The sequence below is a fragment of the Silurus aristotelis genome (assembly GCF_946808225.1).
Source record: "Silurus aristotelis genome assembly, chromosome: 4".
Classification (NCBI taxonomy): Eukaryota; Metazoa; Chordata; class Actinopteri; order Siluriformes; family Siluridae; genus Silurus; species Silurus aristotelis.
In genome coordinates, this window is record NC_139577.1 from 21981654 (window position 1) to 22000302 (window position 18649).

At 40.7% G+C, this 18649-nt stretch overlaps 3 protein-coding genes across 5 annotated transcripts in view; 1 reads left to right on the plus strand and 2 right to left on the minus strand.

Annotated features, from left to right (window-relative positions):
- kat6b (K(lysine) acetyltransferase 6B) overlaps positions 1-5592 on the plus strand; it is a 32615-nt gene extending 27023 nt beyond the window's left edge. For all 3 annotated transcript variants that reach the window (XM_083538998.1, XM_083538997.1, XM_083538999.1), the window contains exons 16-17: positions 1168-1459; positions 1571-5592. In XM_083538998.1, the coding sequence (XP_083395124.1) occupies positions 1168-1459; positions 1571-4278 (3000 nt within the window). In that variant the 3' untranslated portion in view covers positions 4279-5592. The remainder of the gene's footprint in view (positions 1-1167; positions 1460-1570) is intronic.
- Positions 5215-8751, minus strand: LOC310724722 (dual specificity phosphatase 29-like). The gene is made up of 4 exons (XM_083539001.1): positions 8606-8751; positions 6807-7036; positions 6371-6594; positions 5215-6086 (listed from the first exon to the last, which is right to left on the minus strand). Exons 2-4 carry the CDS (start codon positions 6986-6988, stop codon positions 5821-5823), a joined length of 672 nt encoding a protein of 223 aa, XP_083395127.1. The 5' UTR covers positions 6989-7036; positions 8606-8751; the 3' UTR covers positions 5215-5820.
- Positions 8752-14812: 6061 nt separating this feature from the next.
- dusp13a (dual specificity phosphatase 13a) lies at positions 14813-17266 on the minus strand. Its single transcript, XM_083539002.1, has 4 exons — positions 17039-17266; positions 16342-16470; positions 15773-15990; positions 14813-15609 (listed from the first exon to the last, which is right to left on the minus strand). Coding segments are annotated over exons 1-4 (570 nt in total). The 5' UTR covers positions 17041-17266; the 3' UTR covers positions 14813-15388.
- Positions 17267-18649: the final 1383 nt, after the last annotated feature.

Below are 18649 nucleotides of genomic sequence, written 5' to 3' on the forward strand. Positions count from 1 at the left end.
ATCTCTCTCTCTAACTTTGTTTGGGGTTGATTTTCTTTGTACACTGGTTGCGTTTTCTTACTATAAAGTCGTTAATCATTAAAAAAAAAAAAAAAAAAAAAATTTCCTCAAATATTTATTTTTTTCTCATAGTTAATAATTCGTGACTGTAAGCTTAAAGAATTCACGGCTGTTTCATAATGTTGTTAAAAGGTTCTTGGTGTAAATGTGCTAAATATGGCATTTTCTATCCTGCTTTATTAACAAATATCACAAAGCTGCTTTTGAATAAGTTTGATGATGGTCTTGATGTTGAGCAGTATTAAATGCAGAAGGGAATTTCTCCCTTTTTCCCCTTTTCTACTGGCAGGCACCCAGTTAAAGCAAACTTTATTTTACCACTGGATAGTATTTGACATTAAAGCTGTAAGATCAAATAGTGAGCAACGCAAGGAATAAAAAATAAAGAGAATGTTTAACAACACAGGCACACTGTTAGGAAGAATATTTGGACCAGTTGCTGTAGTGTCAGGTTTTCTCCTATAAAGATATGTAACTTCTCTACAGGTTAATGAGCAATGCATCTGTAGTGATGTAAGATTCATACAAAACAAATAAGCAGCATAAAGTTCCAATATTGCTAGGATGTTAAATTGCCTGCAGGGCAAACGTTAGTGTGGATTAGGACTGACTGTTTTTAAACTTGAACTCTGACAGTTTATGCCCACGTTCCTGCTGAGCTGTGACTAAATTTGTCTGCAACTCGTATTTTACTTTGGTTTCTACTTCCTTCTCCTCTAGCCAAGGGCTGCTTTTTATTTGTGTGGTTGTTGAAAGCATAAAGAGACAAAATCTGTACAAAATGCCACGCAGTTTGCCTTTGAACCGTGAGTGTAAAGCTTTTATTAACTAAGCACCTGTTTAATTAAGTTACCACTCACCAGTATAAAAAATTTGTTTCGGTTTTTGCCGTTGGATTATTCTTTCAAGAGCTGATTTTAAAGTGAATGAGTGCTTTATTACAAGTAGTCACTAAAAAAGCATTTGAGGGACAAAACCAGATGAACGGCTATTTGCCTCACTGTCCACTTATGAACAAATCACCTGAGACAGATATTAATTCAACCTCTAAAAAGTGCTTTAAACACAATGTTCACAGTAGATTTTTCTTTTTTTTTTTTTTCCCAGAGAGCCGGTCCTCTGCGGAGGAAAAGGGGCAGAAGGAGAGTGCGCATCAACAGCAGTGTCACCACAGAAACCATCTCGGAGAGAACAGAAGTGCTGGATGAGCCTTTTGAAAACTCTGATGTAGAGAGCCCCGCACCCCAGCTAGGCCATTCCTTCAGGAGGGAAGGAAGTGAGGAAGATGAAGAGGAGGAAAGCAGTCTAAGAACAGTTGTGCGCAGACCTGGTAGACCAAGGAAGAAGGAAAGACAAGATGACAATCATTCTAATCAGCAGGAAAGAGAACAAGTTGAAGGTATTTATTTTTTGTGCATTTTTATGTTCATTGGAAACAATTGCACACTTTCTTGAAGATAATCTGGGGCATAATCTGACTCTCTCTTAATAAATTCTCTTTTCAAAACAGATGCTGTGAAAAAGGACAATCCTCGGCCTGTTAAGCGGAAGAAAGGCTGGCCCAAAGGAGTGAAGCGAGGGCCTCCTAAATGGAGGCTAAAGAAAGAGAGAAAGATGGGATTTAAGCTCAACCTCTACACACCACCTGAGACACCCATGGTCAGTGTGGAGCAGGAACCAGATGAGGAGCAAGTGGACAGTCCGGTTTCTGTTCCTGATGGCTCGGAGTCTGCTTTTCTAAACGAAACGGAGTCTGTGAAGCCAGAGCTGCACTCAGACCCCCTGACCACAGAAATACAGGAACCTAGTGAGGAACACAAGGATGAGGAGGCTATGGATAAACCTGATTTTGTTGCGGTTTCTCCTTGTGATGCAATGAGCCAGGAATCTCCATCAGTTCCTATGAACTGTGATGAACAGTCCTCTGAAAGTACAGAACAGGAAAGAAGCCAGGAGCCTGATGAGGAGCATAAATGTAGTGACCCCCAGGCCCCAGATGAACGTGATGATGAAGAGGAAGATGAAGAACTGGAGCCTTCTAATGTGGAGGATCATGATGCAGATGATGAGGATGATGGTCATGTGGATTCTGGCGAGGTTCAGAAGGAAGACCCTACACTTGAACTTGAGAAAGAGCTTTCAGATAACTCTGTGCCCAAGCCAATCTCTTGTAATGTTGAGAATGAGCATGATCCATCTGTAGAAGCTTCAGGAGAGCTGGTTTCAGGCAGCGGGTTAGATAACATGGAGGCGCAGGATAACCCTGTGGACTCGGACCATCAGCATGACTCTGAATCAGATGAGGAAGAGGAGGAGGAGGAGGAGGAGAACAGTCAGAATGTTGACCAAAAAGATGCTGGTCCTTTGACACCTGCAATAAAGGAGGACCACAGTATTTGTCCAGAGATCGATATGGAAACTGCCCAAGCGGTTCAGTCTCTAACACAGGAGGCTGATCAAGAGCGGCATTTCCAGGACTGTGTAGAGACTCAGGAGGCCTGCCGCAGCTTACAGAGATATGTGCATGTGGACCAGAGTCCGCAAATGACTCCAGTAGATGACTGCCAGCAGTCAGACCACAGCAGTCCACTGTCCTCTGTTCACTCGCACCAAAGTCAGTCAGTACGGTCCGTTAATAGCCCAGCTGTGTCCATTCTAGAGAACAGCTACACTCAGATTAGCCCAGACCATGGTGCAATCTCTGTGCATTCTCTACATAACATGGAGACAAGTCCAATGATGGACGTTCCTTCTGTGTCTGACCACTCGCAGCAGGTGGTGGACAGTGGCTTCAGTGACCTTGGAAGCATTGAAAGCACGACAGAAAACTATGAGAATCCCAGCAGTTACGACTCCACGCTAGGTGGCAGCATTTGTGCCACAGGAGCCAGTGCAGTCGCCTCTTCTCAGAGCAGCTGTTCCTATGGCAACCTTTCCTCCGGTGGCAGCCATGGACAGAGCAGCTGCGCTGTGTCCCAGCAGATGGCTGGCCCTGTGGTGAACAATACTGGCGCCTGCAGCATGCTCCAGCAGAACAGCATGAGCTCGCCACAGGGTTGCAGTGTCAAATCCCCACAAGGCTGTGTACCAGAGAGGCAGCCTGGGCTTGGGCACGGCCCTGGACATGGACATGGACATGGACATGGACATGGACACGGGCATGGGCATGGGCATGTGCACAGCCATGGCCACCCCCACAACCACCTCCACCATCACCATCCACACCAACACCATCAGCACCACCAGCAGCCTCTGTCTCACTGCTCTATGCCTGGCAGCTTTCCTCCACCCATGCAACTCTCTGACCTTCCTGAATCAAACAACCCCTCCACCAATCTGGGGCTTTATGAGCGGATGGGCCAGAGTGAGTATGGGGGTGGGCACTATGCTCAGGCGCCATTGCCTCATACACAGCCCTCAGCTACTTTCAGCCTGGCTAAGCTCCAGCAGCTTACCAATACAATTATGGACCATTCCTTGCCTTTTAGCCACTCTGCTTCTCATCCCATCACATCTTACACTAACAACAACGGTTCACTGTCCTCGCAGCTCGGCCCACACAATCCCACGCTGGTGCCTCTGTCTCAGCCTCCGCACGCAGTCACAGGCGGAGGCCCTCAGACGCAGGCAACCATGACTCCACCCCCTAACATGACTCCTCCACCAATGATGGTGCAACGCAACATGGGTACGCCCAACATGAATTTGCCCCCCTCCCAAAGACTGCAGACACAAATTGCACCCAAGAATCACCACCATCATCCTGTATCGATTCGCTCTAAATCGGCACCACTGACTCCTCACCACCACCACCACCAGCAGCAGATGTACGGCAGGAGTGCACAGGCCGTAACCATGCAGGCTCCAAGCAGGACACTAGCCATGGCACCTCGTATGAACATGGGCGTGAACCTCATGCCCGCTCCAGGTTACAATGTGAACTCGATGAACGTGAATATGGCCCCACTTAACGCAATGAACACTTACAGAGTGACCCAGCCCATGATGAATGGGAGTTACCATGGCAGCACAACCTACATGAACCAAACTCCACAGTACTCTATGCAGATGGGCATGATGGGTACTCAGCCTTACCCACAGCAGCCCATGCAGGCTCCTCCGCACGGCAATATGATGTACAGTCCAGCGGGTCACCACAGTTACGTGAACACTGGCATGTCCAAACAACCCTTAAACGGGCCTTATATGAGACGATAATCGCTAACAACCCCTGATCTGTAAAGGGTCAGGAAATGAAAGTCAGCTTGATGACTTGAGGTAGTTTTATTTTTTTTTTGGTTAATTTTCAACATTGTTTGCTTTTATGGAAAAAAAATTTTTGTTTTATTTTTAAAAACCAGCACTTGGTAAAAATGCAAAAAAGTTGTGTTTAATGGCTAATCTTTAGCTTTTTCCCTATTTATGGGAAGCCTTACATCATCAAAATTTAATGTAACATTTAAATGTAAATCTCTTGAAACTGCATTGCAGTTTCTGATTGCATTGTTTATATATAAATATAAATATATATAAATATATTTTTTTCCCTTTATTTTCTTTTGGACTTGCTTCATGGAACCTTTAAATGTGCCTGCATTGTAAGCCTTTTCAATGTACCTGTTTAACAATCGCAAGGTTATGTTTCCAAGTCTGTACTCATGCCTTCATATTATTTAAATTATTGTAAGTCTACTTTTATATATTTTTTTAAGTGTAAGGTGAAACTTTAGCATGCTATAATGTCTTTGTTAGTGACAGTGCATCAAAGTAGTACTGTACAGTGTTGTGCTTAAAAGCAAGCAATTTTATATTAAATGTATGGCCTTGGTTAGGTTTCCCTCTTATGTACGGAGAAACGAAACTATATTTTTGTTGTTTCTAATACTGAAAAGATTTTAAAACATTGTCATGTTTTTGGGTGTTCCGCTTCGAAGGTTCTATTGCTAATTGTGTATAATTTGTTACTTTTTAACAAGTTTCTTTACCTGAGGCAGCTTTGTTTTTATACAAACTAAAGCAATTTCAGACAAAATAGAGAAGTAAGTGTCAGTATTTGTACATGTAGAATTCTAAATCAGTGGAAGGGAATGCAAAAAAAAAAAAAAAAAAAAGAGAAAAATGAGGAAGAGGAAAAAAAAACCTTTCATGGGGCAGTTCAGAAAATTGTCAATTTATTTCCAAAGTTGGTCTTTTATGAAATGCCTTTAAACATGCATTTTCATTCCACATGTAAATTTTTTTATCTTTATAAAACATCTGATTTATATTTTACTGAAATGTAGAACAGTAGCCTTGTTAATAGACAAAACAGATGGCATGTATAAAGAGAAATTGTATTGGTGTCTGTTTGTATAGCTTATTTTGTAGCCTTTGTACCTGTACAGAATGGCAGTTTGATGTAAGAGGGATATCCTGACTATACTAATTAATGGAGCGACAGTCCTGTATTTATGAGTTACCTTTTTAGTCAGTCACTTAAATGCTGTACATTTTAGCAGAAAATAAATTATGATGAGCCACTGACAGACTTAAGCCCTGATCTGGACTGTTTGTTTCCTGTGTGCTGTTACTTCATGCTTGCATCATTTCAGTAAACACCCCCCCCATACGGAGTAGTCGTAGGAGTCGCAATAGGATTCAAACTTTTTTTGTTTTATTCTAATGAGCGTTTTGATTTTGCACATGTACTTAGACCAGAACTCCTGAGGTATGCAGGCAAAAACAAAAAAGAGGAAAACAAAAAAAATCCTCTTTCCAATGTTATGTTTTCATACATGATGGATCCAGATGCCCGTCTCCGGGTGCTTTTTTCGGATTTTCTGTTTGCGGTTCATGCCTTTGCTCTCGGAGGTGAATATCCAGTTCTCTGAGTTGCTTTAGAAATCCTCTGTTGGGTAAAATGCAGTGTTGCTTCTTCGCATGCTCAATCGCATCAACAACAGTCATATTCTTGTAAATCATTAAATAAGCCAAAAACAAAGTAGCTGATCGACTTCGTCCCATGACGCAGTGCACCAGCAGTTTACCTGCAACAAGAAACGAGTTTTGTAAAGTGCTCTTTGTGTGATTAATGCTTCTCTTGACCCTGTATTATTATTTATTTATTTTCAAATTGCTGATTTGCGATTTGACTCGATTACTTAAATGCATAAATATAAATAAATGAACATATTCAGAAAGTTAAATAGGTTCATAGTAGATTATAACTTTATGAGAAGACGTCTGCTGTGGGTTCTGTGTTTGTGTGTCCTAGAGCGAGAAATGGAGAAGCTAAATATATTTATTATAGCACGTCTATGTCTTTACTCACACTCTGGGTTGTTGAGTGCCTGGTCAATAAATTGAGCTGCCGGGTAGAAAAACTGTGCGAGGTTGAACGCTGGAATGTCTTCTGCCTCAACTCCATAGTAAGAAATATTCATGCCTTTGTAGTACTCTAGACCTGTAGCAACATTGTTCCATTTCCCCTCGGCCGCATTGAGGATGTGTGTTATTCCTGTCTTCTCCAGGTTGTGGCGTTCCAGCGCTGTCTTCCTATTAAATTAATTTAAATTAAATGATTACACATTAACCTTATTAAGGTTTTAGTAATAATTAGTGAAAAAAGGGGCCCATGAGTGTCTATCAAATCGTATACAGTATCAAAAGGAAATGAATGACACTGGTGTCTCTGAAGTCTTAAGTGGTCTGATTTTTCATTAATTAAGGGTGGGGGGAGCAACACAGCTTTTAGTCATCTTGCTTACTCATCACCGATGTAGACACTGGGCCAGACCTCACTGACGTGGGTGTAAGCAGTTCCTGTGCCTTGCCAGAAGAGTTTCTGCAGCTCAAACAGCTCGGGGGTGATGTACTCGCTGTCTGGGTCACATTGTACTTGCTTTTGTGATTTCTTGATTTGGCTCTGTTTTGAAGCGGTAGACTTCATCTTCTTTGTAAAAGTCTGTGCTCATTAGCCAGAAGCTTGAGTTATTGCCTTTGGAGAGATTATATGAGATGTTTGGCAGGTGATCAAATATCAGAATTATTATTATTATTTTTTAAAGCAAGCATGTAGTCTTGGCATGTTATGAATTAGCCATGTTTATATTCATCCTCATTAAGCACTTGATCGTTGTCATAGTGGTAAATCCGGATCCTACCCTTGGAGCACCGAGCATGAGGAGGGAATACAGCCTCGGTTGTGTGGGATGATGGTCTTTTGCAAGGTCATCCTGCACATACACATTAGTACCCCACGTTCACATCAAGAGGAAACGTAACGTAACCAATTGTGTGAATAATCAGGAGGTGGGAGGAAACTTGTGGGAAGTACAGGAAGAAACCTGAGCTCCAAATGTAACCTGAGAACTAGGAGCTGTGACTCAGCAATGTTAGTCGCTGCACCACTGTGCTGCCACAATTTAAAACCTACATTAGGCTCATCACAAGCATGAGCATTGCGTACATTTTTATAAAGCAATAGGTTTTGTTTGGCATGTAAAACCCCTTGAGGTGGGGTTTTTTTGTTTTATTTTTTGACAACTCCAAATTGCGTTGTCCATTTAAGTCAACATGATCAGCACTATTATTCACTTCCTTGCTCCACATTTCTCATACAAATACATATATGCTTAAAATGTCCTATACAATTATAATATAAATTATACTATATAATGTGCTTCCAAGTTTGGTAACAGTTTGGAGAGGAACCACATGACTGGAAAAGTAAGGTGTCCCAAGCTATTTGTCGATCCATCAGTCATAGATATAAATAAATAATCCATCTAAACAGTCCATTCAAACAGTATTTGAAACCAGTCCAATCAATTAACAGTTGCGTTCATTTCTTCTCCTTCACCAAAAATATTCTTCAGATGAAAACCGGGTGAAAAACTATTTACACATCTGGATCCCAAACAGTGGTTGTTGCACCTTTCATGAATACCCAAACATTATAAACAAAAATATGTAAAATTCTGAATGTATAATACCCTTTCAAATGTATTAAAACCTGACCATGATTGGGTTCCTCCTGGTTTCTGCGTTCAGCCCATCTTTGAAAAACATGCCAGAACTTGTCTGCCAAACTTCCCCTAGTTATGAGTGACTTTATAAAATGGCTGGCATTTGATGCAGGGTGTGGCTCTGACTTACACACAGTTTCCCAGGATAGACTATGCATCCACTTTGACTGACCAGAATAAAAAATAAATTAGTGAATCTTTAGCATGAGTGCCACTTACCACATTTCACAAATCACAGCCGTTTTCCGCAATCAAAAATTGTATAAATGAGAATGTTGGTGGAGGAAGTTTAACACACACAAATTAAATACTGAGAAATAAAAATTACTTGAACTGCATATAGTCAGGAATTAATTCCACCATAGATCATCTGCATTCAAGTCAAATGTTGCACCCTTCCCAGATTCCAGTTTAACATGCACTTCCAGTTCTGGTAACAGTCAATAACAGTTGACACTAACTGCTATTATGAATCCACACTTGATCCTCTCTTAATCCGGAAATGGTAAATCAATATACATTCATATTTAAGTGCTTACCGTCAACACAATCTGTCTGATGTTCATGCCGGAGCACACGCTGCACATGTCTGGTCAGTTCATAACACACACCAGACCCCAAATTATATTTTTAGGCCATTGATCTATGAGCTTTGCTCTTAGCAGCATGCAGGAGGGGTGTGTGTGTGTGTGTGTGTGTGTGTGTGCAGGACCTCTGCCCCAGTAGATAGAATAGTTCTGGCACACAAGAGTACAAAGAGCTCGAATGCATTTTATTTTGCCTGGTTTTGGAGCCTGTAACTATTGACTTATTTATATATATATATATATATATATATATATATATATATATATATATATATATATATATATATATATATATATGAGAGAGAGAGAGAGAGAGACAGAGATGGGGGAATTATTCATAAACCCAAGAATGTGCAGTATCTCAAGAAAATTCTGGAGGCAATACAAAACAAAAAAATAAGCCCTTACAAAGTTCTATAGTCATCAAGGGAAATTGTCCTGTTGATAATATAACCATGGATTTGTGGAGGATGTCAGAAGGTCAGAAACAATTTGCTCATGCTGACTGCAGCGTTTGTAGAGGATCAGTAGTCTCTCGATGATAAGCTTCTATATTTGGAAATGACTGAGATGGCAGACTGCATTAAAGTGCAATAAACATTAGGAATAGCTTCTTTATGCCATGAAGGCTGCCATCACGTTTCCTGCACAGATTTGTGGCTTGTAATACACCTGTTTTGAGACCACGGCGGTGCTCAGAACCTCGTTGGCTGTTTAGTGTCTCGCACTCTGTGCAAATCAGGTCGGTCTCTCTGTTGGTTTCTTTAATGAAAAACCTCTCTGACCACACAGCAGGTGCAGCAGGTTTTGCATAAACTTGCATAAATTCATTTATAACTACATTGCCTTGCATAAGTATTCCCCCCCTCTGTGAACTTTTTCACATTTTGTAGTGTTACTAGCTGGAACTCAAATGAACTTAGCTGCTCTTTAAAAAAAAAAAAAAAGTTATAGTTATAGTATTAATAGTGCATCACAGATTGTTTAATGCTTGCCACTTTACCTTCTTCAGGCATGTTTTCATACCTCATTAGTCCAAATTAATTTATACTGAGATCATATGATATATAAATTGCAATTATCTGAACTCTATTCAACTAATTACTAACCTCTGATGGCACTAGTGCAAATTTAGGGGGTATACAACAAGCAGGGGGTGAAATCTTATGCAATTACATTTTAAACATGCATGATTTAGTTTTAATCTTATGTGCGATTGTATGTAGATTCCTGACACATAATCCAAGTTCCAAGTCCATTGCAGTTCCAGCTTGTAAAACTCTAAAATTTGTAGAAGTTCAAAAGTTGGTGAATACTTTTGAACACACTGTGTAAGTGTTTTAACTATTATATTGTAACTCATGACGTCTGTATGTAATAATTCTGCATGAATGATGAGAAGGTTGTTAGTTCAAACTCCAGAACTTCCCCAGGTCCACTTTTGGGCCTTTAAACACAACCCCTTAAGTGCTTAAGCTCTGTGTGAGACACTTTGACTAAAGAGTGTCTGCAAATGAAGAAATATAAATAGCCATAGTCCGTGCACAGGGTGAGGACCTGGCTGTATGGCAGTCACAGTAGTTTTCAAATGCACCTCGTTTCTATTGCTTTATATAATATTACCTTTCCAGACACTACCTGCATAAAGCAACCTAAAACTGACTGTGCTGCATCATTGATTATAATGAACAAATACAATTAAACAAAGTCCTAATTTCTCTCCCTGGTTCTTTCCAAATTATTCAGCAGAACAGTAATTACATGACTGATTGGAAGGCAGGGACACACCTGTCAATTCCATACAGCTGAAATATGCTTCATTTTCAATTGTTTGCATAGTTGCAATTTGTTTCGATTTTAGAGAAAAATGTTAAAGAAACTTTTCCTCCTAAATTAGACTAAATCTGCATTGTTTTTACCTGAGGTGGAGGCAGAAAGTACAAGATGTTATAATCATGAATTTGTAAAGCATCAGTGTAAAGAGAGTTGATTAATATTTATAACCGAACTAAACCTATAAGTGCAGGAATGACACCAATGTTCCTGTACTGTAATTTAACTGCTTTCTACACTTTGTATTAATCAAGACGAGTTATACTGTATCATCTAGATATTAGCATTCAGCTAATTAAGTGTGTATGGTGTTCCAATCTTTGTGTAAGTTATCATGCTAGCTAGCATTAAAGACATTGGGTTATTAGTAAAGCAGTTGCTAGCACACCTTAGCTAATAATTTACACTGTCTTATACTTTATCTTGAATGTGTTTACCAATGTGTTTATTTACATTATGAATTAGACTTTACCATGATTAAATGTAAGTAAAAAAATATATACAGTGGAACCCGGTTATGTCGATGTCCTAGGGGGTCGCCAAAAAGCATCGAGGTAACCGATGATCGAGATAAACGAAAATCAAAATGGCGGCAATATATTAACGTGCTTGAAATTTCTTTATGTACATGATGTGCGTTAATAAATGAGAATGTGCATGCACGTGTTTTTAAAGGGGTTTTTTACACAACAGCGTTGCCGCGATTTGTTAGATGAAGGCATGCTATAAAAATACATACAGTACATGTTTGTTAACAGTCAGGAATCCACCTGCCACGCCCCCTTCGGCCCCCTTCAGCGTGTCAGGTGTTTTCTCGGCCGCTTTATCTGAAGCTCCCGGCTTCAATCGCGCACATATGGTGCTCGTTTATCATCATCACCAGCTCCTATTTAAACTTCCACACTCTCACTGTCCGTTATTGTTGGTATTTGTTGGTTCACGGCGGTTGTTGTTATCGCTCATGTGTATCCCGGTACGTGTCTTCCCACCGGCACTCTCTCAACGGCTGCGCTTTTCTTCCCAAAGCGCACCGCGGATTCCCCCCCGGTCCTGCCGGTGTTCATTCTATGCTTTTGCTCATCCCACGTTCCGCGCCGCCAAACGCGGCTTTCGCCTCCCGTTCATCGCATAACATTTAACAACAAAAGGCATATGTGCACTAACTAACAGCAGAGATTCACCAGTATACAATACAACACCTGTAGCAGCTGTAAGACTTGATTTTTCCGCCACTTCCGCGAGTTCTTCTGCGGCTGCACCGAGATAACCGACGTTAAATGGCTAATTCCCCCCCCCCCCCCCCTTGTGCTCGAGATATCAGGGTTCGTCGACATAAAAAAAAAAAGTCGACATAACCGATAAAAAATGCTTAGAAAAAGCGAGAATTTGGCGGTTCCACTTCAAAAACGTCGACTTAATAGGGTTGTCGAGGTAACCGAGGTCGAGATAACCGGGTTCCACTGTATATAATATGTATGTATGTACGTCTCTGCTCATAAATTCTTAAAAAACACATGAGTATATATCAATGAAGGTGTTAATGTTTTGTTTACTCAAGGTACACATATGAAAGGCTTTGTGTTTCGAATCCATTGAGACAGATCATGTTTTTGGCTTATGACAGATCAAATCAGAGTCATGGAGATGGAAAATCTGCTAAAAGGTCAGGGAGTGTGTCTGGAGTCCCACAGGAGACGCCTCAGCCTGGGCTCAATTCCACCAGCCAATTATTCCCTCCTCACACTACCGCCTGTGCCCTCCTACAGGCAGCTGTCCTTCCTGGGGCCCACTGACTAAAAGAGTCCAATTTGACAAAAATAGGAAATCTCAGCAGAGCAGGGTTTGTAATTTAATCCAAAAAATGTGCTTTTTTTGTAGCAGACTTTAACGGAGTGTCTGTAATGCGAGCTTGGCCGCTGCAAATGGGATGGTAATTGCTTTTCGCTTCCCAGATATGTGAAAAGGACACATGAATCATCTCTGGAGAGTGTTCAGAGCCATCAGCACAGTGTGCGTGCGTGTGTGCTTGTGTGTGTGTGTGTGTGTGTTTTCTCACTCACATCCTCGCTCACTGCCATCACTCACCTTGACAGGGGAGTCATTAAATTGGTCATGTTGGATTCCTTTTATTGTTTTGTCAGGTTCACTTACGCCTTCAACCTTGAAATTTCTTTCTTTTTGTGCTCCTTTCCCTCCACACCAAATAATATAACTGTGCAGCATTGGTTTTAAGATCCTGTCTTAATTTTCATAAATCAAAATTCGCACCATTATAGACAAACAGCGTTTAGCATCGCAATGTCCAACATGATGCTTTATGCACTTTTTTAAATAAAATGTAACCAGAGTGAGGGTGGTGGAGAATGTGCAAGGATAATGTACGTGCTATGAGATGGGAAGGTGTTATTCATAGTCTGCACCTGAGATAACAGCCTAGAGGAGATGTTATTAATAGCCAGCCGCTCTTCAGAATGTGTATTGCGGCCACAGCAGCCCCCACAGTGTACAGCGGAGTTGAGTCATTCTTTATACCAACTGTGAGTTGTGATCCAAAGTTTTCCAAAGCTCAAAATGAATTTGTCGAGTGACCTATCAGTCAGTCTTTCTAATTATTGTTTTCAATTAGTCCCCTCAAGCATTTTTTTCTTCTTTTCCTTTAACTTCTGCCAAAAAGATTTGGGGAAAGCTGTGTTCTTTTTGACAGTGATGTAACGTTAGGCGTTAACACATCATGAGGGAAGATGACAGCAAGTTGGCCTATATATATGACAGGAAAAATAGATTGAGAATGAGCTCATGTAATCGCATGCTTAACAAAAATAGCTCATTGCTCAATGGCACTGTCTCGCTCGGTTGTTTAATCACAATTAGAATTACATTTGTGTAAATCTAACACGTCAGACGTGCCAGTTTTTTAATAACAGCTTCTGCTTCAGGAGTGGAAATAAGTTGGATGAGCCAGCTATTACCCGGCCTAAAGAGACATCAAGTGTAAGATCCTATCAGCTGAATTACAAAGTCTTTGATCTTCAGTTCCCAGTCTATTCCTTTAACACTCACTGTACTGTAATTACAAAGGCTTTTTAGTTTTTTGTACATTTTTTCTTTTGATTTATTGTTCTCTCTCACTGGAATTAAGTTCAGATACATTCATTCACTTTTCAGCTAATGATTTATCTTAGTCATGGTGGATCTGGAGTGTATTCTAAGAAGCTTGAATACACCCTGTAAGTCAATCCCAGGGCATCAGGCACACATCTAGGGTTCATTTTGCATTTCTAATATGTGTATTTTTTTCAGAGGTGGGGGGAAACTAAAACAGTCATGGGGAGAACATGCAAAACCCTGCACAAGCCGCAGTAATCCAAGCTCAGGATCAGACCATGGACCCTGAAGCTGTTAGTAGGTATCACTACCCACTGTGCTGCCAGTTAAAAAAACAATTAACACCTATTGCTATTTCCCCATGTGCTTTGTCATTTATGAACTTGGGTAACCCTCCACTTCACCCCTGCATAGTAAAGAGGATAGTGAATTATGAATTTGTTGTTTGTTTGGGTTATGTTTTTTTTTTTAAAAGGTTCTTCATGAAGAAGGTTGGTTGTTTTGAACGTAATGTACACTTCATTTTGCACTACATATGGAATAATAAAATCTCCTTTATGCTTAAATTAGCTTTCATTGCATGTGTTATTCATTTCCATGATACTGAAGTTGACTGTATTTACTGTATTTATTTTCATACGGTCATGGTAAACTGGTTTCCTGCTTCTCTTAGTCTGTAATGGCACTGTGTTTATTTGTCTATGAATATGTTTGCAGGAGTTCTGTGGTGTTTTCTTGGACAGTCCTGACGCTCAGATGTGTTTGTTTGCACAGGGTTGGATGAACACTAAAACACTGTGTGATAGGCCATACCTCAGTCATCCCCTCCACCCTCGCTGTGCCAAAGATGACTGACAGGTCTGGAAGGCAGGCTGTTTGTCCACAGCAGACACCACAAGTCAGATATAGTTGCTGTCTCATACTGTGTTTGGTGTGCAGAGCTTCAGGAACAGATCTTAACCTTGAATCTGAAAACCTCAAATTGAAATGCAGCATTGAGAGTGTGTGTGTGTGTGTGTGTGTGTGTGTGTGTGTGTGTAAGAGAGAGTCTAAATGTGATTAGACTGGGTTTACAATATAATTAGCTTTGAAATTCTGCTGCAGCAGTCAGTGTGTTTTTGTGAGTAAAAGTGCATTAATGCAGATTTTTTTTTAAGAAATAACAATCGATCACAGTAGTTCAAGAAAGTACTGCAATTTTTATTAAAGTGGATGGTGTGTGTGTATATAATCTTTTTGTTTGTTTGTTTGTTTTGTTAATGAATACATTCGGAAAGTAAACTTTTTGATTTGACCAGTACAAGGCTAAAATCAATGGATCATATCACATTGTTTTGTGTGGAACCTATAAACATATTAGAGCATATGATACTCATTAGAGAGTCTCTGTAGGGGATCAAGACTTCAAGACATCCAGCCATGCGTGTTTCTCCTGTTCCACCTTCATACGATAAAAAGCAGGCCACAGCCATCTCATTTCACAAGAGTTTAAAAAAAAAAACAACAACACATGCTCATAGGCTCTTTTTGGAACAAGTTCAAAGCATGTGCCATCTGGAAGGAATTAAAACAAACCTGCCATTTATTTTGCAACCCTGCAGCCTTTGGAAGTTAATAACTATTTATGGGCAAAGGCCTCAACTGTCCCTCCTATATCCACTTCGCTACTGTCATGAAAGGAATAGTGGTAAATGACTAAATGAGTTGTTGCCTAGGATCAAACCATGAGGCAAGCTGGAGTTGTAGATACTTAAGACACTGATTTTGTCACATTTGTTGAATTGTTGAATTTGTACTTTATAGCTTGAACGATACAAGCGTTTTCTTTCTCTCGCGCACAAGCCTCATGTCGAGGTGACGGAGCTGATTGAGGAAGCCACGGTTGGGGCAAATGTCTCTGTGTTGGCGAACAACTCGCACCGCCTCCTTTAAGGTCAACTGTTCACGAATCATCAGAAAGGCCAAGACGAGTGTGGCCGAGCGGCTGACTCCCATCAAGCAATGCACGAACACTTTTCCTGAAATGGAAGAGTTGGTCAGTGGTAAATAAAAACGTTTTATCTACAGTGTGAAAAGGTGGTGTGACACCTTAAGTGGAAATACATTTTTTAATCATTTAAGGTTCATTATGAATGACCTGTCACCTATTTTATTTAGTGCTGTGACTTGCAGTAAACTTGCCTTTATTGGACAAGGCAGCACCTATAAATCTTGCTGTTGGGTAGAAGAAAACGCTTATGATGAAGTCTGTGGAATCATCAACCTCCACCCCATAATAATCTACAGCCATGTCTCTGTAGAAACGCGGTCCAGTGTTTACATGAGGGGGGCCGCTGGCTGCATTGACTATGTGGGTGATCCCCATACCGTGCAGCATTGACTTGTCACGGGCTGCAACTCTGCAGGCAAAACACAAACTTGTTGTCCACTGGGACAGATTTGGAATGGTCGGTATTTGCGCTGACTTTACTACTAGAAGCTACCAAAAGGATTGTAGTGCAACACCACATTTACATTTATTGTACCTCCTTGACATAATAGTTATACTGATGCTTCGGTCCTGTTCATTTTTCAACATCTTAAGAAGGATGGAACTGGGAGGCAATCTTCAACAAGTCTATGCAAACATGTCTGTAAATCAGCTGACTCATAGCCCTATGTGACACTAAACACACGTATTCAGCTGTGTGTTCAGCCTGTTGCACCACAAATTTGCCTTATGAATGGTCGGCCTGCTGCCTGGTACGTACTCATTGCCAATGTACACATTGGGCCACACTTGGTTGACATGTCCAGTGGGGTGCCTGTCAGCCAACAGGAAGTCCTCCAGTTCAGCAACGGATGGTGTTTCATAGGTGCAAAGCTCCTTAAGAGATGACCTAGTGAACAAATACACACTGATTTATATTTCCATTCAGGCTTTTTTATGTTTTAGTATTTTGCTGTTAACGTAAGGAAAGATTGAGTACGTGTGCAAGCGGTTATGGCTAAATTGACCATTATAATGGTATTTGTTTTTGGTTTGTTGCTCTCTAAGTCAGCATGAGCTATTTCCCAAGTTACATTACAAGCTACATTATTGTATTTGGCTTCCAGTCTACATGCTAACATTCTTGGTTTTTCCACTAAGACATTATCATTCCAATAACATTTTCAGACTGGTTAAGCACACCTGAGGCCAAGACTTGAAACATGTCTGTTACTAAGCGGCTGAGTGTTTGGTGACACTCATCTCTCAACAGCTTCAAAGTGAATCGAGAGCTTTTTTTTTTCCAGGAGCTCATCCCACTCAAGATTCATTGACTGTGAGCGTGTTCGGATTGCGTTTGCAGCTTGCGCAGAGAGGAAAATGTGAATGCCAAAATAAATGCATGGGTTTCACACAGGCTGGCCTCTTTTTTAAAAAGTTTTTTGGCGCTGGGAAATTCTCAACCTGAGTGAACTTACATTTTTTTTCAGTTTCAGTCTCTTTTCTCCTCTCTCAGGTCGTCAGCTCTTTTCTCCTTGGTCAGGGACGTCGTTGACAGCCAGTCCACGATATGCCTCTGGAGGCTGCTTCCTTTTTTAAATGCTGGATAATTATAAACCTCCCTGGCAACAAATGCCCCTTGCAGTTCTTAGCGGGCAGCCTGGTTTGCTTTTAGAAACCTTGTAAGCACACTTTCTCTTTTCTGACTTCAGTCAGTGATGTTAGTGTTAGCATGTGCGCATTCCTGTGATCAAATATATGTGTGAAAAATGAACAGTAGAACTTGTCTTGCTGCCAAAATGTCTGCCTGAGGGCTGGTTGCTGTATGAAAATATTTTTGTCTGATGCTGGGGCCATGCATTAGTATATGGTATGCCTTTATTTTTCCTCTGTTATGTTCCCCAAATCTAGCAGTTGGGACAAATAGTTCTCATTAACAGCTGTGTTTTTCACCTGCTGTTACTACGAGCAGCTTTGTCTGCCAGTGCAGGAGGCTTGAAGGTCTGCAGTAATTACAACTTTATGAAGTCAATAAAAGGGAATTAACAGCCTGGGTGTGAAAGCCACACCAACCTGTTTCTGTTCACGATCTGCACTGATTGTAACACAATATGTTAAACAATTCGGTTTCCTGTACTAATTGTACTATCTCTTCATTTATGCTATATTTAAGTTGCGGTTGAATCATTTATAACAGCTTAGTGTATATAAACACTATATCAAAGCAGTAATTATCTATAAACCCATAGGAAGCATTTATGGCTCACTTACCTTAATGGCTGATGCTACTGATGTGTATCTATTATTGCACTGTGGCCCTCTGGAAATAGGATCAGCAGAGGGCAGCAGAGCAACTTATTACACTAGTAAATTATTATTGCATTATAATTAAAGGGTGGCATGGTGCCTTAGGTAGTATCGTTTTCTTAAAGTTCCACGGTCAATAGTTGATCCTGAGCTCGGGTTACTGTCTATGTGGAGTTTTACACGTCCTCAGTTTCCTTTGTGTTCTCCAGTTTCCTCAAAAACATGCCGGTAGGTGAATTGGTTACCTTCCATTGCTCTTAGGTTAGAAAGAGTGTGTGAACGTGTGTGCATGGTGCCTTTCAATAAACCGGCATCCCATCCTGTCTATTTCTGCGTTATGCCTAGTGTTTACAAGATCTGGGTCCATGACCCTGACCAGGCGAAAGATATTACATAAAGATGAGTACACTTGAAAAATATTATTCATACAAATGTCAATCTATGTTTAATGTCGAAATTTATGACATTCTAAAATTTGCTTTTTACGGAGCAGAAAGGATCAAAAGCAGTTAAATGGTTACCGGCAAAATTGTACACCAAACCTTTCAACATCAAGAAAACTTGGCCTAGGATACAGTGAGCTGATGCTTCAGTGCAGTTACTGTCTTCTCCTCACATCCTTACTCCTCATCCTCTACTTGATTTATCAGCAGGCACCGAATGCCAGGCAGCTAATCAGGAAGTGGAGTCAGATGTTTCCCAAAGGAGATGCATGTCTGAGGACTGGTGTGTGTCTGGCTTATTGGCTTGTGCTGTCTGATTCTGCTTAATATTACCCCATC